Genomic DNA, 27,934 nt, shown 5'->3' with positions numbered 1-27,934 from the left:
ACAAACTAAAATGTCATACAGACAAGGACTTGTTTATACTGCGCTATAGACTAGACACTGAAATGGAAGTACAATATTTATATTCCAATTAATGTATTTTATAATTATACGGTACAAATGAACAAGTCAGCACTTTTCCAGTAACAGCACGTTGTGACACTTTTTAATTTTTATGCTCATTTTGTAAGCAAGTCGTTTTTAAGAAACGTAAAACTTGGGGTTACGCAAGACAAATCAGACTCCTGACAGGGGTACAGTAGTCTGGGAAGGTTGAGAACCACTGCCCTAACCCATGCAGAGTATATTTCCACTGACACCAGCAGACTCTGCCTCTTCACACAGGGCTTCCTTCTGCCTCCAATAGATAAGAGAACATACTCTACAGTAATCTCCCTCACAACATAATGCAAGTAATCAATTACTCACCCTCTGCTTAGGGCTTCAGGGCCCTAACAAGCAGACAGGGAGAATTAAATTGCAAAAATCTTTGTTCATGCACAGTTAAGGTTTCGCAGTGACAGCTCATGCTCATCCAGAAATTCGAGTTCAGCAAACCTGAAACTTCAGAAAACTGGGAAATACATGCTCACATATCCTTAACTCTGCCCCCCACAGACAACAGCCACTGGGAATTATCTGTACACACTGCAGCTGCATTCAGTGCATGAGTTGTAGCTGTATTGAATGGTGTGAATGGGAAGGCAGCAAGGTAGGCAGATATGTAGAGGTGTGTTTGTGAGCTGAGGAGATGGAAATCAGTTTGAGAAGCATCACAGAGCTGGGATTGTGACGTGAGGAGATGTGGGTTTGTGCCCCACCCATGTGTGCGAGGAAGGGAAAGGGGAGCAGATGTACCTTGAAGAGCTACTGCAGGATTGTGTAGGTTGTCTCAGTAGCAAGGCACTGGGGAGGGCAGGGACTTGCCATGGGAAATGTCAGTAGCGAGGTGGGGTAAGAGAACAGTCTGTGGGTTTAATGTTGCACCCGTCCCGTTCCGTCCCGTCCCATGTGTGAGTTGTAGCTGTACTGGATGGTGGAGCAGGTTGGCAGAGGTGTGTCTGTGAGTTGAGGAGATGAAGGCTGAGGAACATCACAGCGCTTTGACTGTGCTATGAGGAGATCCAACAGCAGGGAGACAAGATAGGTTTAGATGGTCTCCTACGAGTAAGTGGAACTCAAACTGGAGGTGACTGGGGGAGCAGCTTCAATGAACTACTACTTAGCCTCCTGAACTGCCCAGCCAGCACAAACCTTTGAAGGTTAGAAATCCTGTTAACTCCTCTGTTTGCACATGCTCAGTATAATCCAGTAAGCACATGAACAGGTGCATGAGCCTAAGCACACCTCACCAGAGAAGCAAATTCTCTTTTTCAAAATGCATTTAAATCTGATTTCCCCGAAGGGCTGCGGTAACCCTCGAGTGCGGGAGACCCTGGTGCAATCATCTGAGCCCTGGTTTGATCTCTAGCTGTGAGCAAAAAAAGCACGGCAGAGCATGTGAGCTTTCAGAAAAGCTGATTTTTTTGCGGAGGCTGTGTCTCAGAAATCCCAATGTCAAATGGCCCCAAATTTGGATCACTGACCTTACACCAAATCCCTATGAGGTACACCAATTGCAATCTGCATGACTGTATGGATTTTAGAGCACTTAGAACAGTCAAGCTTTAAGCAGAAATGTTAATCTTACCTCTAACAGATTCCCACAGCTCTAGCAATGACCCTCTACCCTGCCCTGCAGCCCCTTGCTATTCCAATCCTGGGATCCCCACACAGCTCTGCCACTGCCCCACAGCCATGAGGTACAGAATCTTCCTTATACGAGAGGAGGAGAAAGAAGGGCACCACTTACCGGTTTTCATGAATTTCAGTGCCTTGTCTCTGATCTCGGGGGTGGCCTGTTTTGTCTTCTCCAAATATTGGAGTACAAAGATGTTTGGCACAAGCAAGACCATGTTCTGTTCACCGCAGCCAAAGGGCAAACTGAGTAGCCGGTCCAAGTTCTGTAAGGCTGTGCCCATGATGTCCCCTGGAGATGAGGATGGAGAGAAAACACGTGAGATCAGCTCTGTCACCCGGTGTTGTTCCTACTACTTCTAAACCGTGAAGGGAATCTGGAAAAATGATGGCCTGACATAACGTCTCGGAACAGGGGGCTGATAACCTCTCTCTACATGGACCGGGTGTAACCCTCTCCTGGAATCCTGACTTTAGCTCTGGACACCATGGTCCAGGGCCTCAAAGGTATGGGCTCCTTACTTCCAATGCTTTCGATGCAAGTTAGCGGCCTAAATACTTCCGAGGAGCTGGGTCCCAGCACTAGTAATATGCCAATGCACTGCAAGGACCTCGGCAAAAAACAGGGGCAGATGCAGCCTCCTGATTCCGTGGCTGCACTATACCGAACCACTGGGCCCTGACCATCTTCAGCATCCCGGGTTGCCCTGGCACCACGCTCCTAATCACGGCCTGGTGCAGAGGGGAGACCTAGGAGGGAGCGAGGCTGGAGCAACAAGCCAGCCCTGCTCTCACCCTGCAGCGGCTACTCCTGGTCCCGCTCTCTGCTCTGGACGTCATGACCTATGAGCCTGGCCAAGCCTCGTGAGACAGGAGCTGCTTGTGGCGGGGTGAGTGTGGGGCAACTCAATCTCCAAACCACATTGCTCCCTAGCCTCCCACCCCCTGAACCAGGCCAGAGAAGTGTATGTTTGCCAGTTTTTGCGCCCTTGATTTCACGGTTCCTGTGGGTGCAGTTAAGCCCATGAACCCACTGGAGCTAGAAATACACTGATTATGGGGCTTGAGGGATTATTTATAAGGAGATACTAAAAGAACTAAATCTGTTTACTTTGGCTAAGCAATGACTAAAGGGAGCAGGGAGGTGAAAGCCCTCCACAGTCATCTGCAGGGTGTAAATGCCGAGAAGAGAGAGGATTTATTTGTGGCTGGGGTTGCCAGAGACGGAAACTGCAATGAAATTGAACACAGGGTGGAATTCGCAGACCCGGTTTCCAGAAATCTTACTTAATGTTGAGATCTGTGGTATGCCTACTGCCTTTGCTGGTCCAGCCACTGGAGATGATTTCCATTTTGGATAGGAGGCATTTCTGGGAGGGCAATGGCTCCAGAAAAGGATTCTGATTTTTGATATAGCTTTCAGGGGCTATAGGCTTCGGCCATGTTGTGACACGCTATACCCCACGTACACCCTTACAGTGTGATTTGTGTATCATTCATGTTCCCCCTTATAGTGTAGCTGTGTATTGTCGGATTCAAAGTATGTCATGGAAGGTGTTTCTGGAATGCTCATGACATACTGAACATTGTTGTTGTGGCAGTGCGTTTCCTGCACTGTCACAGATGTACAGCTGTGAAACTCTGCTGTGTGATATTCCCAAATGTGTGTCTCACATGGCTTGAATAGATCCAGGCAAACACAAAGCAAAGTGAGGGTTCATGCCTCGCAGAGGCATGTATAAGGGAGCAATGGACTGGCCTGAGCACCTGATAAGGTGACATTTATTTGACTCAAGTGAAGGAAATCATGCCCATTGCTGGGCGTGGCCGATCACCTGACCCCAAGGGGAGTCGAGGAAACTTGTTACAAACAGAGGCATCTTTGTCTCTGGAGATCTCCCTTGGAATCCATCTGCAATGCAACATCAAGAACACTGACAACTGCCCACAGGAGGGGCCCTGGCTGCAGGAGTCCAGGAGTTAGTTAATTGTGATCAAATCCTTGATTGATATTAATCTGATTTATAATCACTTAAAATCTTGCCGTAGTCAATACTTAACTTGTTTGTTTTATCTAAAACAGAGCATGTGGATTGAGTGTGCGTAGAGACTTCCCTTAAAATGACAGAGCTGGTGCATATCAATGACAGAGCTGGTGCATTAAAATGCATTGAGAGGGCAATCTCATCTCCCTTAAAATGACAGAGCTGGTGCATTCTTTGATAAATTGATGGACAAATGTACATGAGCTTTCAGGGTGCAGCACTGAACCCTACAAGACAGCAGTTCCCGGGGTTGCATCTGGGACTGGGGGTGTTTGCCATGTGTCAATCCCATGAGCAGCTGGCCAGAAGCGCTCCTTCACTAGGTCAGGTGACTGGGCGTGGGCTGGGCGTGGCTACTCACGGGAGGCTGGGCGTGGGCTGACTCAAGAGTGGGTGGTCCACACAGCAAAGCAGAGTGAGTTGGGGCTCAAGAGTGAAGAACTGGGGTGACACAGCTACACACCAGTCCAGACTGCAGGGGGGGAATGTCACACACGTATGACGGAGGCCTTGGGTTGGTGCAACATTAGTGCCACATGCTGCATGAGATCTCTCCCCCGGGAGCAAGGGAATGGAGAAAGGGTCCTCACCAATGACAGAGACAGTGGCTCGGCCTGATCCTTCCAAGACGCCTTCTGGCAGCTGCAGGGAAACTTCATCAGTAACTGGATCCTCTGAGAGAGACAAAAGCCAAGAATTAACCACGTTGGAGATTGGGGAAAGTGGGAATCGTGGGCCCTGAACAGCAGGGGAGGCTCCACTGAGAGCATGTGAAGAAGGAAGAGCCCAAACAGGATACTGAAGATCCTGGCTGCGTGATCTGTGCATACAAACGGCATGCACGCCTCACCCCGGGAGCTTCGCCGCACAGCACTGAGTGCAACAGCAACACGGGCCTGGTACCCGTGACCTAGGGCGCCTCTCTCAGAAAGGGACAGTGCTGTCGCTGCTTTCTTCCTGAACAGTCACATCTACTGCCTGGTGCACTCAGGTAACACAGAAACCTCCATTACAGTTAAAGAAGCCAGAGCAATCAGGGTACCAGCCCGTCCATACCTTTCGCACACAGGAAGACATTGTGGGTTTTCTCTTGGAGGACGCCACCTGGCTATGGAAGGAAAAGGAGCATGAGTGTGAAAGGAGAGGACAGAAAGGAAGACGGCTGTCCTGGTGCTGGCCCATCTGTGCCTGAAGGGGGCTACTCACCCCCTGACACCTTATGTCCCCCCCTGAGCCTGCTGTCCCAGGGCTGGTCTATCTGTGCCGGAGGGGGCCTGACATCCCCCTGGAGCCCCCCTTCCCCTCCCTGAGCCTGCTGTCCAGGGCTGGACCCTCCTGTGGCCTTTGAAGCCCAACTGACCTTGACAAGCAGGGGTTTGATCACCGTGTCTGTCTGTCCCAGCGGGGGTATGACGATGATCTCATTGCCGCACAGCTCAGGTGTCTCCTCTGCCTTGGTGCTCACGGTGACATTCACCTTGCCTAGGGGGGGCGACAGGAGAGCACCACTGAGAGCTCAGATTAGAGACTGGCAAAGGGGAGGGGGAGAGAGACACTTGGGCAGACAGATGGACATGCAGAATTCCTCCTGCCCCCATCGCCCTCTCAACTACCTCACCCAGTCTGGTGGCTGTCACGTTCCAGGAGAAGGTCTTTGCTTCATTGGCACAGAGGCAGCTGGTGTATTGACAATCTGAGCAAGACTCCACCTGGAGCTCTGGACACTCTGCCAGGCTGGTGTTCACCTGAACAGGAGGGTAATAAACACAGGGGCAGCATGTCAGTACTGGGCATGTGGCAGTTGTCCAAGTGCGAAGGAACCTCTGGTACTCAGAGACATCAGGCTGCGTGGCGTGGACCAGATGTGCATGACTGGGGAACTTCAGAATCTGGCGTGCTTCGTCTCCGGAACAAAACTGTCGGTACGTCCTTGCCTGGGTACGTGGGAGGGTGGAAGCACTCACCAGGATACATTCCTTCAGGTAGTTGAAGACGGTGGCCTTTAGGGTGAAGATCTCTTCCCGGACCACAGAGTATGGCAGCGTCACATCCACAAAGAAGGGCTGGAAGACCCTGAACGTGGCTGGCTGCGAGAGTCCAAAGCCACTATCTGCAACGCAGAACATGTCGGCTCTCCACTCTGTGATGGTGTCGGGAGCGGTAGTCTGGAAAGACGCCTTCCCCTCCTCTCTGCAGAATAGATAGAGACAGCAGATCCTTCAGCACCAGCACAAAGCAGCCTGGGGCAACCAGTGCACTGAGGAATGGGGCATGGACCCTTTCACCTTTAGGGCACTGGTTTCCACCCAGGGCGGCTCAGGGGGATACAGCAGTACAAAGCCTTTCATAGCTAGGGCCCCAGTTTCCTTAATAAAAATTCTCATAGATCTCTCCAGAAACCCCAAAGTAAAAGACAGGGAGAAGAGATTGCAGCGAACGTGTCTGGCAGCTGGGGGGAGGAAGTGAATTGTTCTCTCCGTTTTGAAAGACTCATAGAGGGGGATAACTGTTTGTCAGTTTTGGGGTGCCTGTTGTGTACGTGTGACTATGATATATTGCTTGGGAAACGTGAGAAGCCCACTGGGAATAGATAGAAGGTTCCACGCCATGCAGCTGGACCATACAAGCCATGACAATAGGGATTTTCCAGCAAACCTTCTCCTCCGCCCCTGTGCTGGCGGAGTATTTGAATCCTGTAATGAGCCAATGCTAAATGAGGCACAGCTCCCGCTGGAGAGGGCAGAAGGTTTCATGCTCAGAACTCACTCGTGGTTTTTTCCCTAGGTGGATCTGTGAAGGGTCACTCACCCAACGGGGACCAGGTCCCAGATCCAGGTCTCTGGAAAATGTGTTCGTGGTTTTGTCGTCTTTTCCTTCTCCGGCTTTGGTTCAGCATCCACACTCGGTTGAGGAACGGGCAAAGGAATGACTACAGGGAGTAAAGATGGAGGTCAGGGGGAGCTTATTCCCTGGTCACAGACAGCCCAGCACTGGGACAACAAATACTGGCAGAGGACAGGGGTGTACGAGAGCATCTGTCCCTCAGTCGGACAGTCTCTGACATCAGGACAGTGGCTTCAGGAACAGAAAGGAGGTGTCAGAAGATCAGCCCTGAGGTGCAAAAAGTCTGGCATGGGGCCAGCAGGTTGATGTGGGGTGCCAAAGGGTGTAGCGTACAGGAATAGAGTACTATTCCTTTACAGAGTTTAGCGGGGCAAGGCAGGTGAGGTAATATCTTTTATCGGACCAACTTCTGTTGGGGAGAGAGGCCAGCTTTTGAGCCACACGGAGCTCTTCTTCAGGGCTGGGAAAGATGCTCAGTGTCACAGCTACATACAAGGTTGAACAGAAGTAGTTAGCACATACTCTAATGGCCCATTCAACGTGACGTGGCCTGTTAACACCCCTTTAGTCATAGGACAAAAAGGGGGGCTAGTGGGGTACAGATTGCTGTAATAAGCCAAAAATCCAGTGTCTTTATTAAGACTATGATTTTTATTGTCTAGCAAAGTTATGAATTTGAGTTCTCAGGCTCATCTTCTGAAAGTGTTATGCAGTTCCCTTGAGGATGTGGACTGACAGGTCAGATATAGAGTGATCACTTTCTGGATCGGGTTTTTTGTCTTCTATCATTTTCCTGTGCGAGTTCATTCGAGAGCCTAGTGATGGTCTGGTTTCACCCACATGATTGTTGTTGGGGTATTTAGTGCACTGGGTGCGGAACACCACATATTGTGATAGGCGTGTGTAGGACTCATGGATCTTGAAAGGTGTGTTGGGGGGGTGTTGATCATTGTAGCAGTGGTGATATATCTGCAGGTTTTGCATCTGATGTTCTGGTAGGGTCTGGTGCCAGTTTGAGTTGGTGTGTCCTGGTCGGTGGGGAGCTTGCTTCTGATGATGAGTTTGGAGAGGCTGGAGGGTTGTTTGAAGTCCAGAAGACGGGGTTCAGGAAAGATTTCTTTCAGCATGGAGTCCCTATTGAGTATAGGTTGTAGTTTGGTAATACCCCATAGGGGTTCTTCTGTGGGATGGTAGGTGATAACTAGGGTGTGCAATCAGCGGGGGTTTTTATTTCTGTATGAAAGCAGGTTCTCCTGAGGTATTTGGATGACCCATTCCATGATGTGATCTACCTCTCTGGTGGAGTGTCCTTGTCTGGTGAAGGTGATTTTGATTGTGTTAAGGTGTGTATCCTGAGCTTTCTCCTCGGAGCATATACCTGGTTCTGGATAATAGACTTCTTGGTGTGTAGGGTGTGGCTACTGGATCTATGAAGGTAGTTGTGGTGATCCATGGTTTTTTTTTAAAATAGCGGTCACTAGGATTTCATTGTTGAAGCTGATTGTGGCAAGAAGTTGATGCTGGTGTGAGAGTGTTCCAGAGAGAGTTAAATGGACAGGTGGTGACCATGGAAGTTGTGGTGGAAATCTCTGAGGGAATTTAAGCTGTCTGTCCAGAGGATGAAAAGATCATTGATGTATCTCAAGCATACCGTTGGTTACATGGTGCATTTGTCAAAAATTCTTCTTCTAGGTGGCCCATGAAGAGATTGGCATATTGGGAGCCGTCCTAGTACCCATGGGTGTTCCCATGGTTTGGACAAAATGTTTGTTGTTGAATATAAAATTGTTATGGGTGAGGATGAAATGGCTGAGTTTGGCGATGTGTTTGGGGTGGATATCAGAGCATCGTCCATTGTCTTGTAAATGTCTGAAGTAGGCTGCTATGCTATCATCATGAGGGATGTTGGTGTGTAAACAGGTGGCGACAAGGATGGTGTTCTGAGGGATGATGTTAATGTTGCGCAGTTTCTGGAGGAAGTAGGTTGTGTCCTGGAGGAAGGTGGACCCCTGTGTGGTGAGCAGTTTGAGGATGGTTTCCCTGATTCCCAATACTCCTTCAGAAAGGATGCCATGGCCAGATACAATGGGTCAGCCTGGGTTCCCTTGTTTGTGTATCTTGGGAAGCATGTAGAAGGTCCATGGGGTGGGTTTGTGGGGGATGAGTTTGTACAGTTTCTCTTGGAGTTGTATGGGAGGATTTGATGATATTCTTAAATTCCTGTGGTGTGAGGTCTTCTTTGAGTTCGTAATAGTAGATATTATCGGAGAATTGTTGGTTGGCCTTGTTAACATAATCAACGTAGTTAAGGACTATGATGGTGTCCCCTTTGTCTGCTGGTTCAGCCACTATCGGGAGGTTAGATTTCAGCATCTGTACAGCTGTCCTCCTGGCGGTGGAGAGATTGTGGTGGATGTGATCTTTAAGTATTTCACAGTCAATTATTTTCCTGGATCAATCAATGTCACGATCAAGAGTGTGGTTTCGTCCACTCTGCAGTATGCTGTCAGATGATTCTTTTTTCTTATGGTTGTTGGGGGGGACACGGTAATTGTGAGTGGTGTTGTCACTGTTGTGAAAGAATTCTTTGAGATGGAGTTGGCAGAAGAATTCCTCTAGTTCTCCACATGTTATTATGGTATCAGGTTCTGTGATGGGGCAGAAGTTCAGACCCTTAGAGAGAACAGGTAATTCAGCTCTAGTTAGGGGCAGTCTTGATAAATTGATGATGTTCGGGTGTTGTGTAGAGTCCGTGGGGTGCCATGGTTTCTCCCAGAGGTGGTGTTCTGTGGGTCGTGGAGTAGTTGTCGTTGATTCCACTTTTTGTATGTTGGATGGAGTTTGTTAGACTTCTGGTGGTGTTTGCTGTGTTCATGATTCAGAAGCCACAAGAATCTAGACAGAGCAGCCGTGTGTATATATAGTTGGCTTTGAATGTTGTACATAGTTAATAAACATAGTTAGCTGGACCCCTCTTTAGCCATGTGGGTCCTTCATATTGTTTTTTTGTGTATGGAACAACAGATACAATGGGGAAATCAGTTCTCTCAATCACTGACAGTTCAGGCAGCAGTTTCAGAGAGAAGAAAGGGGAGTGCTGGGTGGGAATTAGCCTACCTCAGTCAGAGACATTCTGTCAGGGAGACAGCAGAAGACTGTATTAAGTTCTCACCATTATCCTCTTCCTTGGCTCCGCCTGTATGATACATTCTTCTCTGGTAGGTTGGCTGTACACACGACACGGGCTTCTTCATTCTGGTGTTGGTTAAAATTTTCATTCTCAATTGCTGTGGAAAAGGGAGAGAACAAAAAAGTGATCAATCGGAGGGCGGGGGGAACAATGAAAGAAAAAACATCACAGCAAATTCTAATTAGTGAAACAGTGGCAGCCAAAGCGTTGCCAAATTCTGTGTGTTTATATAGAATCCAGATTTCACATTGTCAGGCCCAGGAAAATGTGTGAAAAAAGGCAGACAAATTTGTGATAGATATTGGAGCTGATTCTTCTCCCTTATGGGAGTAAATCAAGTTTAGCTGTACCTAAATCAATGGAATTACCCAGGTTTTATCCTGATAATAGTGAGCTCAGAATCAGCTCCACTGAATCTATTAAAAACAACTAATGAACAAAATAAATGTTACTGTACTATGTTATAAATCTGTTCAAAAGTTAGACCATGCAGTGTTGGAACAACAGACCCTAGTGTTCTTACGCAATGTATTACTCAGTCCTAACACATGGGAAACTCCAATGGAAGTTACTGGCAACTTATCTGAATAGGGACTTAACTAACATGTGGCCCATTGATTTGAATAAAGACACCAGGGTTTGACCTAGGAGCGGGTGAAATACTGGGCTGAATGCACATCTGGTGTAACTCCAGAGGACATGCATGTGACTGCATCGGATGTGACATCCCTTCAGGAGGAATGAATTACAATCTTTATGTATTATTTTCCCTCTGTTTCTTGTTATGCCATGTTTAGAAACTTTCCATTTACATTTAAACACACTGGAGCTAGCCTGGGTTGATACATTTCGACTTCGAGGGGTACACTTCTAATCAGGTGCTTAATCAGATCCTTATGCAACATAAAGCGATCAGTAGTGGATGTGCTTTCATTCGTTAACTTGACTGGGTGCAGCACAGTACTTCTCCAGAAAAATAAGATGGTGTGAGCAAAGGTCAATTAAATTTCAGGCAATGAGAAAGGGAAATTAGATGCCCGGTCATTTCTTGTGAGTTTAACTTCTGATTTTAATGTCATAGTTTGAATAGAATTAATATGAATAGCATGCTGTTTCAATAGCATTACAGTGTATTTGTTTGCCTGATTTTGTTGGAATATTTTCTACCAGTACTCGTCATCTTTTATTTTGAGATTAAGAAATACAATCTGGCATGCTGCTCTTAGAAGGTTGCAACTCCTGGCTGGGGGCAGGCTCACTGAGGAGCAAACCCCTAGAAAGCCCTTTGGGCCTAGAGAGCACCCTTTTGCTGCCAAGATTTGGACACAGCCTTATCCGGCCTGCTGGAAAACGTAATTGAATACCACTGCTACAGGGAATTCGCTAATTAAAGCCATACATCACGGTGTGTATTGCTACCGATAGGGGCTGAAATCAAAATGGTTTTGTTTGTTTTAACTTTCATTTGGCCTTACAGCTGGTATACCACATTTCAAAACTGCGACTGAAATAACCAAGGTAATTTAAAAAGAGTGTTTGGCATGGGTAAAACAGCACAGAGAAGGAACTGAATATGCAAAGAGGATCCCCCAAACCATCAGAGCCGTGGGCCCCCGTCAAACTTAATCCGGTCCTTGGAACAGTTAAGCACAGGGGATTGTTAGCAAAACACACATTTCTGGTTTTCCTTAAAAACTCCCAGTATGTACAATACGCCTCACTCGTGATCAATCCAGGCTTAGGAGGAGTTTGGTGCAGGAGGAAAGAAGATACCCACCTTAAACAGACTATAGACATCAGCCTCGCTTTGATACCAGGGAGCTCCCATCAAGGAGCGTTTGCTCCTGGGAGTGAGGAGGTGGGGGTGGTGGGGAAGGGCAGGGGGCAGACAAGGATATGGCTCAAAGTCTTCCAAGCGATAGGGAAATCCTCGTCCGCCAATTAGAAAATCACTGTCAAAGCCTAGATTATACACCTGGAATGGGGAAACAGAGGTTACTGTAATGAACTGGTCTGTGTGTGTGTGTGTATGCATGTTAATCATTATCCTCTACTGGTAAGGAGCAGGACAGCTCAACTTTTGTGTCATAGGCCCCATACTGCTAGCAATTCTCCTTTCCTTCAGACCTTTTGGAGCAGGGGGATCTAAATTCTATCCCTGCTATCACTATGAAGTTTTGAGTAGCCACAGCCTGCAGCGTAGTGCCAAAACGAGTCCTAGGTAGCCACAGGTTTGTTACTCTATAATAATGTTTTGCCCATCTCCAAAGCTTTTCACACAAGGCTCTCACAGAAGCATATGAGCGCCAGGGAATTAAGTCTCACAACCCACAGGCAGCATGCCAGGCTTAGTATCCTCATGCCTGTTTTGCAGATGGAAGAGGGAAACTGAGGCAAAGAGCAGCATCGTGACCCAAGGGCCAAGGTCACCCAGCAAGTCACTGGTAGAACTTGGGCTAGAACTCAAGAGTCCTGGTTCCCACCCACTTGATTTAACCATTACCCCAGACTCCCTCCTGGCAAAGAGTGGGGCACAGGTGAAATAGTCGGGGGTGCCGGTGGGGAGAGCAGAGCTCCAGCAGCAAAACCCACTGCCAAACCCACACCTTCCCTGGAGGGAGCTCCCACGACTCCTTTGAAGCTGCCTCTTCCATCTCTCTGCCTGCTGCATCCACCCCTTGGCTCCAGGGGTGACCCCTGCAACAGCCATCGTGGGAACAGGGAGGAATCAGCAACCTGCCTGGCAAGGGGACAGAGAGAAGGAAAGATCTGCTGGCAACCAGTGCATAATGTAAGGGGCCAGAGAAGCTGCTGGTGGTGGTGGCTGGGTGCAGCCACCTTGTCTGACAGCCGTGTTCCAGTTCACCAGAATGCACCTCTCCCCGACTTGGATCCAGCCTGGTACCTCCTGCGGGGTTAGTCTGGCCAGGATGTGGGCCCCAAGTGGCTGGGGTGGGGCAGGTTTACTCACACTCTCTGGTGTCATGACTTTGTCGTCCTTCAGGAGGACGCTCTTGTCCACGGCGCGGATGGAGCACAGGGAGCCAGGGGAGGCCTTCAGGTGCAGATTGACATTCGACCCTGGGAGGCCCTCCTCCTCCGAGAAGCCCAGTGTCACCTACAGGAGGAGAGTGGGTGGGTTTATCAATGGAAGAAGGGCACAAGACAATGAGGGTGTATGGACCATGAGCGACGGAGAGGGAGACTGGGGGCGAGGAGGAGGGTGAGAGAGAGAGCCTGCTAGAAACTCAGGGAGAAGGGCACAGGGATTGTCGATTCTACGTCATCCCAGCCAGATTGCCCCTCTGCTACACATTCTATTTCCCCCCGTCTCCTGGGCCACACTCACCTTGTGTTTGAAGCACTTGGTGACTGTGAACACATCCACATCGGCTGCCACCTCTCCGTCAGCGAATATGGAGTAAAGCAAAAGCCTGGCAGTTGGTGCAAGCTCAGAGCTGATGGGCAGAGTCAATGAGAAGGAGCCCTTCAGTGCTGTATGAGGGAGCAGGAAGCAGGGTTAAGTCTTATTTAGCTCCATGTGAAATAGAAAGAACCTGTGGAACTCACTTCTGCTGGATGTTACTGAGGCAGATAGCATGATAAGAACCAAAAAGAGGATTTTACAGTTCCTGCATGTGGTGTGAAGCTGACACACCAGTGCCAGCTCATGCCAAGGTCATGGGCCTCACTGAACACTGACAAATGCACAGCTGGAAACAAATGCACAGCTGGAAACCAGTCTGGCTTTCCTGTGGGTTAGTATAGTTTAAATAGATACTAGTGTTATAAGAATGTATTTAGTGTTTAGACTTTATGGAATGCGTGTAGGATGCTGTATGTATTAATCCTATTTATAAAATCTGTATCCCAGGGTATAAAATTACACTGAGTGTTTGCATTGTAAACCTCTCAAATTGTGTAACTCACCAAACAGGAGAAGAAGCACTAATTAATAAACTGCTCATCCTGCACACAAGATGGCCCATTGAAGGCAAATGAGGCATTGTGTAGCACCAAAGGACGGAGACCTTGCTGATTGCATTCCTTACTCCCTCCAGGAAGGGGAAACCTGTCCATGAACTCGTCCTCTCAGCTTGGATTCTGGGATGAAGGGGATAAAAATCCCTGACATGGAGTAACCAGGATCTTAATGCTGTCTGGACTGTGAGGGGCAAAGATTCCTAAACGTAAGCAAGAAATCCCCATGCTGCTTGGCATGGGTCAGCCCTAAAGGACATATAGAGAGACTTATTATAGAATCTTCTGTTACCTTTTTAAAGTTACCTAAGATTGTAACTCATTTGTGTTTCCTGTTTTAACCTTCTAAATAACAATCATTTCTTTTCTGAGTCCATACATTTTTAGTTAATTTATTACAGAATTAGCTACATGCATTGTCTTTGGTTTGAGATCTGAGTACAGCTGGCCTTGGGTAAGTGACTGGTCCTTTGGGACCGGGAGTGACCTGAATATTGTTGTGATTTTTGGTGTAAAGTGACATCTATCACATAGTCCAGCTTGCCTTGGTGGCAAGATAGACTGGAATGCCCAAGGGCACCGTCTGTGACTCCATGGTAAGACTGTTATAGTAGTTTAGGAGTTCACACCTGTTCCTGGCTTGGTGAGATCTAATTATAGAACACACAGCCCGTTTGGGGTGTCTGCCCTGCTTTTTGACAGTCTGCCCTGGGGTTGGCACTCACAGTCGGGAGCCACTCCACACAGCGTGACGTGGATAAGAACAGCATCTGCAGAGACATTCGCTAGGATAAAACTGACCCCTCCTCATCTCAGGGTCAGTAAACCATCCTCCCTCTTGGAAGACTACTGAACAAGGGTGAGGTGTGAGTTTTATGCCTCCCTGTGAAGATCTGCCGGTAGCCAGTCATCGAATCATAGAAATGCAGGGCGGGAAAGGACTTCCCCCTGCACTGTGGCAGGACCAAGTGTACCTAGACCGCCCCTGGCAGGTGTTTGTTCAGTCTGTTCTTAAAAGCCTGCAGTGATTGGGTGGATACCAAACTAAATAGACCAAGGCAAGAGGTGAGACTCAGGAACAGATTGCCCATAGTCTGGTATGGCTGGAGCCTGCATATCATACTAAGACAGCTCGGTAGCCTGATCCATTGTGGTGATTTCCATGAAGTTTATTTCAGGTGCAGCTTGGGTTTTCCCACTTACTGTCATCCTGGTCAATTGGCACCTGCGTCTGTCCAATGTGAACAATCCTGCCTCTTGAGACAACCTGCAGAGGAGATAGAACAGCCTGTCAGGGGGGCTGGATTCTGAAAAAAAAGAGAGGAGAAAATGCAGAGCAGGGAGAGTCTGGGAGAGAGAGTCACAGGTATTTTATCTTTAAACTCTCAATGGACAAGGGCCCAGCGGCCTCAGAGATCTCCTCTGAACAACAGTACCCATGGGAAATCCAAGGCAAGGCTGCCCAAGCACCCACAGAGGCATCCGGTAGCACCCACGGAGGCATGGCAGCTTAGCAAAAGGGGAAAATAGCCTGTCACCCACGGCTGGTTCGAGACATTCCTAGCAGGATGAGCTAGCTGTGGGGCTGGGAGATTGGTGAGGGGGATTTCCGAGGCATGCGTTTCAGATAGGGAGACATCTACAAAGACAAGCATACAATGGAACCCACACGTTGGCCTATAGACCCATGTTATCCCTCCAACACAGATCTGTCGGTGCCCCGGCTCTCTAAATACTGTGTGATTCAACTGCCCTGGCTGCTCACCAAATAATAGAAATCCACATGGTCAGCCCCAGGGCCCAGCTCCTTCCGGTCCAGGATATAATCCACCTGGACTTCCTGGTCCTGGTTGCAGGGCAGCTCCTCCTCCACTTGCTGGATCTCTAGGAAGCTGTTGCTCTCAGAGTAGAAGGGTTTCAGCCAGTTGAAAGCCTCTTGTTGCACTACTGCAAAGGAGTAAAGATCCCCCTCGGTTCTGTTCACGATGGAGTATCTGCCCTTCAGAGCAAAAATGCATGGCAAGCAGTTAGAATTAACCAACGGAGGAGCCTGCAACTGGGTACCTGCCAGAAACACTCAATTCGGTCCCCAGAGCATATGTCCAGGGCCCCACGTAATCCACAGTGGCAGAAATTACAGCAGAATCCACCACCCAGCTGTAGAATTGAATTCCAGAACACGAGCTTCCGTTTTGTTTTCTTACTCTGTTTTGAACACTCGTGGTTTCAGAGAAAACTTAAAAAATGTGAACTGCATGCCGCCAGTAATGCCTGCCTGAGTCTGCAGACAGCCAGAGAGGTCTGAACTGCCCCATTCATCGCAATAACGTGTTAACTCTGAAACCTACAGATAGTGGTTGCATGGCAACGTTAACTATTTCACTGCAGAAATATCCAGCTATTGTACTTGTTCCACCATACCAGCCAGCCTCCTCCACCTTCCAGGTGCCAAAGGTCTCAGTTATCCCCTGCTCAGCTGCCCAAACCTCCAGCTTTCTCTAACATCTATAATGCAATTGTGCATCCTCAGTACCAGAATCAGCAGCAGATTGAAAAATGAAATGTATGAGGCAGAGTAAAATAAATTGAATTTAATATGACAACGTTACCCCCTTTGACCCAAGTAGCTAGCCACAATTTTGGAATCTTTTAGGTTATTCCAGTTGGGAGTAGAAACTGGTGATGGAGTCAGGTATTTCTTTGATGCAGTGTTCTGTGTTTACAAGAAATGTACAAAGTCCAGTTTCCCTGAACAGAGGAGGAACCAAACCACAGGAGATACTTTCCTTGCTCACAGCCCCAAACCTTTTAGCCAGCATCCAACCCAACACCTTTTTCTAGACTTCTCCCAGGGCCACAACATCATGATCGGTCCAGGCTCTGTTTGTAACCTCCTTCTCTGCCTGTTTCTATCAGGTTCTCTGGTCTTGTTCCTGCTTCTCTCTCTCTTACACACACTTCTATACAATGCAATACCCAGCAAAGACCCCTGCTCACATAGTTCTAATTCCTGGATGAATTCATATATGCCTTTGTTTTGGACCATGACATGGACCTGCATTTTGGTTTAGGTCCACTACTTTTTCTTCTTTGAACTCAAACAAAGGGTGGCCATTAACCTCCCCAGTTTCAGCGAGGTTTAACCCAACCTATAACAGTGAATGACATGGGCTACTCCAAGGGTTGTGTTATTTATCCTTAATCTATACTTCACGCAACGCTTCCATTTTTAAAAATGACTTGCAGCTGCCTTGGTTTTTCCAGCTGCAGGAACCAAAGAGGCCTTGCCATAGAATCCAGGTCCAGTTTGGGCAGAGCACCTGGTGCTTTGCATATAGAATCCATAGCCATGGCACTGAGAACGGGCTTTGGAGAGTTTCACCTGGAAGTCACTGGTTGCAGTCCAGCCCTGTGGGGGGCACAGAATGGAGCCGGGGTGTCAGGGCAGACAATATGGGACACTTCAATTCCAGAGCACTGGTTCCAATCCATCTCCCAGGCTGTGGGGAACGGATGGCAATGGGGGATCAGGAAAGGGGCTTTGGTGCATTGTATCTCTGGGACACTGGTGCCAATCCAGTGCCAAGTATGTAGGTGATAAGCAGATATTAAAATGTGGTCTATGGTTACGGACACACTGACAGCGGCAAATTCGCCGCCGTCAGATCGATTTTTTTTCCGGATCGATTGAACATCAGTGACAACCTGCTCAGTCGATCCGGAAGTTGATCTATTAAAACCACCTCCAAAAAAAGCTTAGCGTTGCGTCAACGGGGACGTATTTCCCATTGGCGTAGCGCAGTGGAGACGGTGCGCTAAAGAGAACTTACGAAGTCGATGGGGGTTACGCAAGCTACTCTGCGTAGCTTGAGTAACTCCTGTCGACTGCTGCTGAATTTTGCTGGCAGTGTAGACCTGCCCTAAGAAATGCTAAAAAGCATTGAGAGTTAAGGGTATTGCCAAGGTTACAGCTAGTGGAGGGAAATAGGTTGCGGAGGGAGATATAATTGTACTTAAGGATGCTCCTCTCACCCCCGGGAAGCACATCCATTGTTGGGACGTTGGGCTGAATTCTTGGGATGGAGCTACAAGTCTTCCTGGTCAAGGCAGGCAGACAACAGGGAAGCTGCCAAGGCAGACAGAGCAGAGCAACATACAGTATTGGGAGCCAGGAGTTCAAAGTCCCACAGCTTTCTTCCACTTTCCTCAGGTCACCCCTAGTTCTGACCCTGCTTTGTCCACCCCTGTGACTCACCCTCAGAGAAACCAGAGTATTGTTCCATTTTGCAGTGTCTAGCGTGAAGTGGACTTCGCCCTTCTCATCTGTGGTGTACGGAAGGTGCGTCTCCACATCATTGAGATCCACAGTTAAGTAGACATTTTGATTTTTGAGGGGAACATCATTGATGGTAAAGCTCATCTGCAGAGAAGAAAGGGAAATAGCCACCATCTGTTCCAGTAATCGCTGTGCTTGGCTGGTAGGGAGACATGAACCCTCCACATGCTGGAAATCAGGTGGGTTCTGGTGCTTAATCCTAACCTTTTCCACCTAAAGGCTCATAAAGTGCTTTCCAGGTTACAGACAGGATCTCAGGACCCTAATATCCATTGCTGGAACACCAGGTGTTGTGTCAGAGTAACAATGTGCAGGAGTTTAGGATGAGGAGGAAAGGGCAATGCATGCAGCTGAGACTACTGAGTGGATTTTAAGGACAAGAAAGATAATTATCCTGGCTATTGAGTTTAACATGTCTTCCTCTGAACAATTGTATAGGGCTGGTCTGTCAAGATTAGAAATGGTCAGAGCTGTCATTTTAAATCTCATCTGAAACTTCGGCAACACAATTCCCCCTACCCTACGCTGGGGCATTATTGTCAATACTGACTCCGAGGGGAAAGCATCCCCCATTGAATCACCCGCCCCACTCGCCGCAGCAGCACGGCCTCTAACGCCACACTAGGGCATTGGGGTCAGAACTGATTGCTGTCTATGGGCTACACAGTAGCCAATGCTAGGCATGCAATGAACATGGAGAGACCTTTCCAAAGGTAACACCATCCCCTGCATGTATGTCCTTATAGAGACGGATTTTAAGAGCAGAAGAAGACATTGAGAAATGCACCCACAAGACCTCCAGAGACCACAGAATTCTTCTTCCGGAGAGTTATACCCCCATACTTGGTGATGAGGCTGGGAGAGGGAGGGATGGGGTGGGCCAGAATTTTTCATAAAGGTGGACACAGGGGATCAGATCCTCCGCTGGCATAAATCACTTCAATGGAGCTACACCAATTTACACCAGCTGAATGTTTTCCCCATAGTTTATTCCCAGTGATATTATTCTCTTCCCTCCCCCATGTCTGCCTCCAAAGTATGAAGAGGGGACATTGATTTGGTAAGGGATGGGGGAGAGGGGGAACGTGTGTTACCTTTCCCGTGTATGGAAATCCGAGTTTGTAAAATGGGTTGAGCTTGACAAAGTTCACCTCCACCATCTTGGTACTGATACTGACTGTGACTTTTCCCAGGTTCGTGGCTCCTGGGCGGAGAGATGAGACATCTGTTAAACGCTGACACATTTGTTAAGCACTCAGCACTACAGGAGACAAAACGTGTCCTCCAGTGAAGGTTACAGTCTAAATGTCAGAGAGATAACAGGCCAGAGCCGTATGGACACTGAGGCTCAGAACTGGGACTGGAACCAGCTGGAACTGTCAGTACCAGCCACTACTACTAAAGCCAGAGGAGCTCTGTTACCTGGGGATAGGTAGCAGGTTGTTTTGGTCACTGTGACTAGCCACGAGGGGCTGCTCACACCAACTAAAGCAGTTGATTACTGGCTGATAAGTGGCACTGGGAGAGCCAAGGGGGTGTGTCAGTTTAGTAAAACATGTCAAGCTCCTTTGATTCTCCCATGTTTTCCCCCACATGTGCAGCTGGCTTGGAGAGGGCATTTGACTGATGATGGTCGGTGTTTGCAGCCCACACAGAAGAAGCAAGTCTTCAGGAGGGATCTGAATGAGGAGAGACTCGGGAGGCACCCAGACTGGGGCTGGGATGTTATTCCAAGCACAGGGGACGACACAGAGAAAGGTATGGAGATGAGAGTGCGGGGACGTGGAGGACTGAGACAAAACAAAGAGACACACAATCGGAGATGATGTCAGAGATGTAGGCTGGGGTGGAGCCGTGTCAGACCTGAAGCCAAGGGTGAATAGCTAGAGCTCAATACAGTGAACAAGGGGCCACTGGTGGGGATTTGGAGGGTGGCATGCTATGGTGTGATTGATGGATGAGGAGGATCATTTTAGCAGTGGCATTTGGGGCAAATGAGAGGGAATCAGCGTTGGTACTGGGGATGCCAGAGAGCTGACGCAAGAGAGGAATATTGAACAAGACTACCGAATCCTTAGGACAGGACATTATCAGAGAGACTGTGGTTAGGAGCTAACTGTGGGGAAAAAAACTCTTCTGAATGACTGGGGCCATAAGACTTAGAAGCTGTTTAGCTCATGGCCAGCTATGGTTCCATGGCTGATTGAGAGTCACTTTTTCTGGAGCTGGAACTCACTTTAGGGGCAGGTTGGTTACTGTTGGAGAAGTAAGAGATCTATGAGCAGGGACACTAGAAAGAGGAGATCTAATCACCGGTGTGGTAGAAGTCTGGTGAACCCTAACAGACACCAAAACTAAGGGACAATGGAATTCAGTTCCCCTGAAGAAACCCGAAACTGGAAGTGGCTGAGGTGTCACAAAGGAGTGGCTCAAAGATCTGAGGTTAAAAAACCACCTGTACTGGAAATGGAGAAATGGGGAGGCAAGCAAACACAAATGCAGTGAGTCAATGGTTTCACAGAAAAAGAGTAGCCCAGGCCAATAGCTGTGTCTCCCCTCTTCTCTTCCCCTGCCCTGGCACCTGTTCCTTCTTCCTCCAGTTGTGCGAAAATGTGCAAACTGCTGTCGTAGTCAGTGCTGTTTACTTGTAGGCCATCCGTATCTACTGTAAAAACGGCACAACCTTCCTTGTTCGTCTGGAGATGGAGAGATGGGTGGAGAGAGAGAGAGAGACACACACACACACATTAGCAGGCCTGTGGTTTATAGATGTTGGATATTCTTAAAAATCCTCCCCTCTGTCCCATGACTGCTAAGAAGCTCAAAACCATGTACATCTTATCAAAAACATGGTGGACTCCTCACTTAGGGAGGGGACAAAAGATATTGATTAGACATGCACCAAAGAGTGACATATCCATCTGCTGCCGACAAAAGGTATGTTTATTAGAGAAATCACGCCCACATCCCTAGAGGGAACTGGGACCAGATCCCAGGCCCTCAGCTGTAAAAACCACAGGCTTTGACAACGTGAGCTCGGTAGAGCTCAGCCACCAGCTACTGGTAGAGGGTCTTTCCTACTCTTTGCCTGTGGCACTTAATAGTTTAGTCTCTTAAGGCCAAAATACTTTGGTTCCATTACAGTTATTGGATTCAGTGTGCGGGCGCTGGGTGGTGTTGGCGGCCTGTGATATACGGGACATCAGACTAAATGATCGGGAGGTCCCGTCTGGCCTGGGAAATCGCTGACCCTCTCTGTGGGTGTGTTCAGCCCCTCGGATGGAGGGGAGATAGGCAAAGAAGCGTTGTTGTTTTGGTCTGTGTCTAACACAGGTGGTTTTGCTCCTGTTAGCTCTGCAGAGCCCATACAGCAGAGGGCTGGAATCCAAACTGCCTTGTACCCCACTGGCAGAATAGTTACTGGGTTCCAGCAGCAGAGCCGTCACTGCTGGTTGGGCTGTTAATGCTACAAAGACCCAGTTGGACTTTCAAGTCTCGGCTTTGAGTTCATCCAGCACTGGTTTCTGTTAGATATGAGAGACAGGAGTAGCAAGACCAGTGTCTTAATGTAGTAATTCAGGTGGCAAGATAACAGGGTAGATGGACTTATGATCTGATTCGGAGAGGCAGGAGAAATAATAATAATCAGACTAGATGGACCAGGGCACATTAGAAATGTCTAGATAGATTAGATGTACCAACAGTCTGTTCTGGCAAGTGACTCATCTCCCCTTCCTCATCTGCTCACCTGGAGCGTATCCTCCACAGTTATCATAGACAATGTCTTGTTTTCTCCATGTTCATAGAAAGGTAACGGCTGCCGAATCAAAGCCGTCTCTATTTTCCCCTGGACAGGTTTCCCATAGGTGTACCTGTGTCAGAAGGACAGGAAACACCCAGAGGGAAATCAAAGACTTCAACAAAAAGAGTAGAATGAAGAGCACCAGCAACCCATTTCAAGGGAGAAAACGGATACTAAAAACATCTACCTCTCCAGCCACTGCGCCCCCTTTAAATAAGGAAGAGGGCCCAAGATGTCTGCAGGATAAACACCCCTGGCAGTCACCTCCCTTGCACTTCATCCCCTTTAAATGGGGAACAAAGTCTGCATGAAAGGATCCTCCTCACTCAGTATCTCTATTGAGGTCTATGCTTTCCCCACATAGTCCCTGTGGCAGAGCTGGTGAGCAATTCTGTCAGAATGATTTGCTGATGGAAAATTCACTGTCTGCAAAACAAAGGAATTTTCTGGGGATAGTTTTCAGTTTTGCCAGAACGTTTTGATTTTGCACTGGAAAATCATTCCCCGCTTCGTGGCTCCCCCACTTCTTTGTAGCCCACCTGGCAAGCTGCCAGGGGCTCAGCCTTCCAGGCTCCCCAGCTCCAGGGATGCCACTAGGTGGACCGCTGAAGACCAAGGATTTCCAGGCTTCTGGCTCATCGGCAGCCTGAAAGCCCCGGGAATCCCAGCTTCCAAATTCTCAGGGTCTTCAAGCTGTCTGGCTCCCTGCCAGGCAGGCTGTCAGAGCTTGGGGAGCTTTGGAAACCTTTCAAAACGGTCACAGCAAAATGTCATTTTGACTTCTCTGAAATCAAATTTAGGAGCTCCCATCCTGCGGTAAATTCAGATTTTTTTGTTCTGTTTTGGAACAATGTTTTGGTTTTTTGTATTTTTTTTATTTTGGGAATTTTTCACAGAACAGGAATTCCAGGTTCCGGACACCTCTGCCTTGCGGCTCGTCAGATGTGTTCACTGCTCAGGAGTCGGAAGAATCTGTTCCTCTCTGTGATTTGGGCCCCCCCCCACTAGGAGGAGAGAGAAGACACCACTAGAGGCCCTTATGCTCCTGCCAGCCACTGGCAGCAAGAGGTCACCCTCGGATGCGGGGGGTGGGACAGTGACAGAGGAGTGCCACTGACCTGCCACAAACCTTGACCTGAAATTCCTTTTCTGAAGTGAGGATCAGTGGCGGGGCGTCAAACACCAGCTCAAACTTGGGCAGCTCTGCAGAAGAGAGTGGAGGGCAGGTTGAGGGCATAATCCAAATAGGGGAACTCACCCTCTGCGTCCACAACAAAATCTCTGAGACACTGACAAGGCTCTAGATGGATATGGAGATTAACCCTCCCTTAGGAGGGAGTGGGTACCATCGGGCCCGGCGTCCCACTGACGGGGCAGTTGAGGGATGGAAGGAAGCAGGAAGGAACCAGGACTGAATTAACGTGATGACTGAATTCCATCTCACCTCCAGGAGACGGGGGTCCCTTCAGACTATGGATTGCGGGAAGGTGAAGCCTGGACTGAATGAACATGGAGACTAAATGCTGGAGGAGCTGCCACCCCCAGGGCTCGGGTCCCATTGTGGAGGTCTGTACACCGATACATGTGCCTATTTGAAGCTCAAGACCGAAAGCACACTGGGGCTGAATTCCCCTCTCGCCCTCCTGGGTGGGACTGGGGTGCCCCCAGGGTAGCAGTGTGTGGCTGGTGGAGTGAAGGTTAGGATGGAAAGCACTGGGGACTGAATCCTTCTACAGGACAGGGATGGGGGGGCTCTAACCCCCAAAACTGCTGTGTACCGAAGTGGAGTGATCGAATGAATAGAAACATGTACTCCAGCAGGGAGGCTCGCGTTCCAGGCTCCCTTCCTCACGCTCCCTTCCCAGTCTCACCATATTCCTCCACCGTGAAGGTTGCCTCCAAGTATGGATGCAAATCCTTGTCCAGGTTGATGGTGTAGGTCCCCAGGGCTGCTTCAGAGGCCAAGGGCCAGGACAGATCCACAATGCCTTGTCTTGGCTTCACATCCACCCACTGGCTAATGCGGTTCCCACTGGGATCCTGGGCAGGAACACACATGCAGAATCACACGTGTTCAAATATGCACTGCTGAGAACAGTCATGCACACACAGCCACTCAGCACACTCACACACACCCCGAATGAGTGAGGACAGTACCAGGGATCACAGCCCCATTCATTGCCCCAGTGGACAGGGTGTCTGAGGACCACAGCCCCATTTGTTGCCCCGATGGACAGAGTTTCCAAGGGATCACAACCCCACCTCAATTTCCTGATCCTCTTTTTTTGTTTTGGACAGCTGGATATTCCCCTCATTTACTGTTATTTCAGGTCACACCTCTACCTCACCCTGGACCATTAATTGCTGGTCACACTGCAGGGGCAGGGTTTGGGGGCAAGACAGAGCCAAGATGCAGCTGTCTTATCTCTGCAGTAGCAATCAAGGGCATGGCGCACTCCGGGAGCACAGAGGGCAGGATGGAGCAGAGAAGAAAGCTCAGGAAGTCAGCTCCTGGTCACTCACCTGCAGCACCACCAGGGGATACTGCAAAACACAAGAGAGAGAGAACATTACTGTTATGTAGAAAGCAACGCCGCCCACACACCACAGCATCATTAACACCTCAGACACTGGCCCCACCTCAGGAGAGCCTGCCCCTAAACTCAGACCCAAACAGTCCCCGTTTCTCACCAATGTCTCTAGTGCAGATTGCTGCTCCCTTTTCCAAGGGAATGGAGGGGCTGGTGAGGTGACCCTCAGAGGTGTGTTCCCCATGGAGACCCCAGGGACTGCTGTGGCAATTGGGCCTACAAATTTACCCCAATTGGGCCTACAAATTTACCCCAATTGTGAGCTCAACTGTGAAGTGATTCAAACACTGTGTGAAGATCATAAACAGGACAGCGAGACCGAAAATCAATGAACCAAAGCTGCTATGTTGGAAATTCAGCCTAACTGGTGGACAAAATAATAGGGGATGGGCTATTCCACCCCTCACTCCTTTTTGGGGAGAAAAATCGGTGACTGGAGTGAGCTTCACCATCATGGCTGCCATCCTCACCATCCCTTGGGACCCTGGACCTTCTTTATTCTAGTCCTGAGAGATGTGGCCCAGAGAGGGGGAGCCAGATGACACCGTCACTTCTACCAGCTTCAGGTGAATCCCAAACATCACCTAGGATGTGAGACTTTGTTGCACAGCCGCCCTGGGCCCTCTTTGTGTGTTCTTTCCCTTTCCCACCTTATTTCTCCTCTGTCCTATCCCTCGCCTTTGGCCTTCTGTCTAATAAGGGTACGTCTACACTGCAATAAACTCTTAACACTGAGCCTCAGAGCACAGGCCAGATGAATCAGGCTCCTGGGGCTCAGGCTGTGGGGCTAAAAGTAGCAGTGTAGACGTTCCGGCTCGGGCTGGAGCCTGGGCTCTGAGACCCTCCCCCTCTCACAGGATCTCAAAGCCTGGGCTCCAGCCCAAGCCTGAACGTCTACACTGCAGTTTTATAACCCCACAGCCCAGCTGATCCATGCCAGCTGTTGCTCTGGCATGGGTCTTTGATTGCCACCTAGACTTACCCTCAGAGTCTGGCTTAGCTGCCCAAGCCTGTATATTTTGCAACACTGCTGTAAGCCTGCAACCAGAAAGAGGCCACAAAAAGCAATGCCCTACACAGCCCGATGCCGATAAAAGTTTGCCAGGTCTTGGAGTGGCTGACAATTACCTGTGCGCCATGCCTGTGTTTTTCTAGCAGCGAGGTTGCAAATAAAAGTCTACCTCAGAGACAGAAGCTGCATTTTCTATCTTTGCTGTTCTTTTCTCTTCCCCTCTTGTTCTGTTTTCTTAACAACAGCAGCAGCAACAACAACTCCAGCCCATTTCAACTAACTTCTTCTCTTTTCCCCAGAAAGAACAGTTATTACGATCTTTGATAGCATCTCGAAGCCTGTCAGAGAGGGGTTTCCTTCTAAAAACTCTCCACAGGGACAAGGGCTGTTATTTAAATGAAAGCCTCTCTTAATACTTTACATTTCAAATTCTTTAAATGTCTTTCCTTCTTTTCTGGATCTTTAATAACAGATTAACATGATTTTTAATGGTGTTTGCCATGGTAATAAGCAGGCTGAGATCTTATTTACCAAACCCCAAACTTTGTCTGACACTGTTTATGCTTATGCCTTAGACTCTCTGGACCCCTTTATTCTAGCTAAATTAATACAATAGGAGCTAGCCCATCCCTGTTCCTTGGTAACGGGGCACAGGGGCGGGTTAGATGTCTGATGTTTCTCACAGGTGTAATTCCTGTGGGTATCATTCTGTTTATCTGCTGAGCCTTGGCACATTCAGCACACTGATGGCCCCTACTTCCTGGATAAGCCAGAGGGATACTCACCACTTTATCGATGGCCTTAAAATCCTCATCAAGGGTCACGATTCGAAACTTCACTGAAGGAATACAGAAAGCACAGCAGGTTACTCAGTGTGTAACAGACCCCCGGATAGTTCTGTACCTCCCTTCCTATGCTCAGATAGCCTCTCTCTCTCCTATCCTCAGATCTACTGACCCTTTCCCAAAGATCCCCCTGCAATAACACACTTCTGGTTTAGACCGAGCGGAGGCCTGGTAAACTCATTACATGCGTCCTGGAATTATTATTCATTTATTGTTTGTATAACAGCAGCTCCTCTTGGCCCCTCCCACCTGTTGTCTGTCCGGTCTATTTAGACTGTAAACTCTTTGGGGCAGGGACTGTCTCTCGCGGTGTGTTTGCCCAGCACCTAATACCGGGGGGGAATACACTCTTATCTCCTGTGGTGCTTCGAGGTGCTGCCTTAATACATACCATAATAATACTCTGGCAAAAAACCCCAGGGGCTGTCCCCTGACTTGAATAGGCATGGCCTTGCTGAGAGATAGCACTTCCATCACCGTGGCGCCCCCAGCACCACACTGGGGCGCTGCGGACAGAGGCAACTCAGAGGAGCACCTGCTCCTGAACGAACCACCCCCCCCACTCCCCGCAGCACCTGGCGGCTTAGAGATCTGTCTTCCCTCTGGCCCCATCCTGCTGAGCTTGCTGTACTGAGGAGATCACCATCCCCTGCTGCGGACAGCCACTGGCTCTCCTCCCACACGCTCCATGTGCCTCTGGCCATTCATACCTGTCTCTCCGGGTTTGTAGAAGGGCTTGTCTGTGTCTATGACGACCTTCTGATTTTGTCCTCTCACCAGCACCTTTCTGCGGCCCTCATAACTCAAGCTTTCCCCCATTTGGATCACTGCATGCACAGAGGCCACTTCACCTGCCTGAGAGATGCAAAGGGAACTGGCATCTTGGTGGCAGGACTGAGAACCAGAGGCCATTTTGTGCGGGGAAGCTACTCCTGCCAATTCACCCAGGGTAGGTCCTAGGAGACAGGGCCTTTATTTGCCCTCTCCTGTGTTCCCAGGGGATGATGGATAAAGAAAATCCCCATTCCTTTTATTTCCCTCCATCCTCGTCTCCATAGGCTTTTTTCTCCTCCTCTTCTCTCTTCCAGACCTATCCTTGGGCTCCTCTTCTTCCTCCTTTTCCCTCACTGCCCATCCTCCCCATTTCCCCTCCTTCTCCTCTGTTCCCCTGTCATCCTTCTCATCCCAGCCTCCATCTCTTTTCCTCCTCTCTCCCTTTAACTGTGCTAGTCCCAGGGAGATCGGGGGGGAGGGGGGCGGAGATTGTAGCCCTCTGGTTTGTGGGGATAGAGGGGTTGGGAGATGTGAGACTTACTGGTTCACGAAACCTAGTTTCCCCAAGAACAAAGGCTGGCACCTGCAGAATGGGGGAGTGGTAGATGAGTTGAAGCGAGAGGAAAAAAGAAAACAAATACATTAGTGAGATTTTATTTCTCACACACCACAATGGCAGCTGGCCCCAGAGCTAAACAACCCCCAAACTTCAGGACGTTGGGGATCTGGATCCAAATTCTGTGGCTGGAGCCCATTTCTAGCCAACCTGATCCTACAAGG

At 48.9% G+C, this 27,934-nt stretch overlaps 1 protein-coding gene across 1 annotated transcript in view; it reads right to left on the bottom strand.

The window, feature by feature from the left end:
- Window positions 1–27,934, bottom strand: part of LOC137141864 (alpha-2-macroglobulin-like protein 1) — a 47,903-nt gene that overhangs the window by 15,795 nt on the left and 4,174 nt on the right. The window contains exons 3-25 of the mRNA XM_067530961.1: window positions 27,696–27,737; window positions 27,091–27,235; window positions 26,321–26,373; window positions 24,456–24,476; window positions 23,804–23,972; window positions 23,051–23,135; window positions 21,879–22,002; window positions 20,712–20,826; window positions 19,225–19,334; window positions 18,050–18,214; window positions 15,560–15,793; window positions 14,998–15,061; window positions 13,163–13,308; window positions 12,785–12,931; window positions 11,591–11,788; window positions 9,796–9,910; window positions 6,588–6,708; window positions 5,744–5,969; window positions 5,398–5,524; window positions 5,140–5,261; window positions 4,836–4,887; window positions 4,370–4,453; window positions 1,850–2,026 (exon numbers count right to left, since the gene is read on the bottom strand). Of these exons, the coding sequence (XP_067387062.1) occupies window positions 1,850–2,026; window positions 4,370–4,453; window positions 4,836–4,887; window positions 5,140–5,261; window positions 5,398–5,524; window positions 5,744–5,969; window positions 6,588–6,708; window positions 9,796–9,910; window positions 11,591–11,788; window positions 12,785–12,931; window positions 13,163–13,308; window positions 14,998–15,061; window positions 15,560–15,793; window positions 18,050–18,214; window positions 19,225–19,334; window positions 20,712–20,826; window positions 21,879–22,002; window positions 23,051–23,135; window positions 23,804–23,972; window positions 24,456–24,476; window positions 26,321–26,373; window positions 27,091–27,235; window positions 27,696–27,737 (2,842 nt within the window). The remainder of the gene's footprint in view (window positions 1–1,849; window positions 2,027–4,369; window positions 4,454–4,835; window positions 4,888–5,139; window positions 5,262–5,397; window positions 5,525–5,743; window positions 5,970–6,587; window positions 6,709–9,795; window positions 9,911–11,590; window positions 11,789–12,784; window positions 12,932–13,162; window positions 13,309–14,997; window positions 15,062–15,559; window positions 15,794–18,049; window positions 18,215–19,224; window positions 19,335–20,711; window positions 20,827–21,878; window positions 22,003–23,050; window positions 23,136–23,803; window positions 23,973–24,455; window positions 24,477–26,320; window positions 26,374–27,090; window positions 27,236–27,695; window positions 27,738–27,934) is intronic.

Source organism: Emydura macquarii, unplaced genomic scaffold (genome assembly GCF_026122565.2).
Source record: "Emydura macquarii macquarii isolate MOO-44397 ecotype Brisbane River unplaced genomic scaffold, CSIRO-AGI_Emac_v2 contig_3122, whole genome shotgun sequence".
In the NCBI taxonomy this organism is placed as follows: Eukaryota; Metazoa; Chordata; order Testudines; family Chelidae; genus Emydura; species Emydura macquarii.
This window is presented reverse-complemented; position numbering and strand designations above follow the sequence as displayed.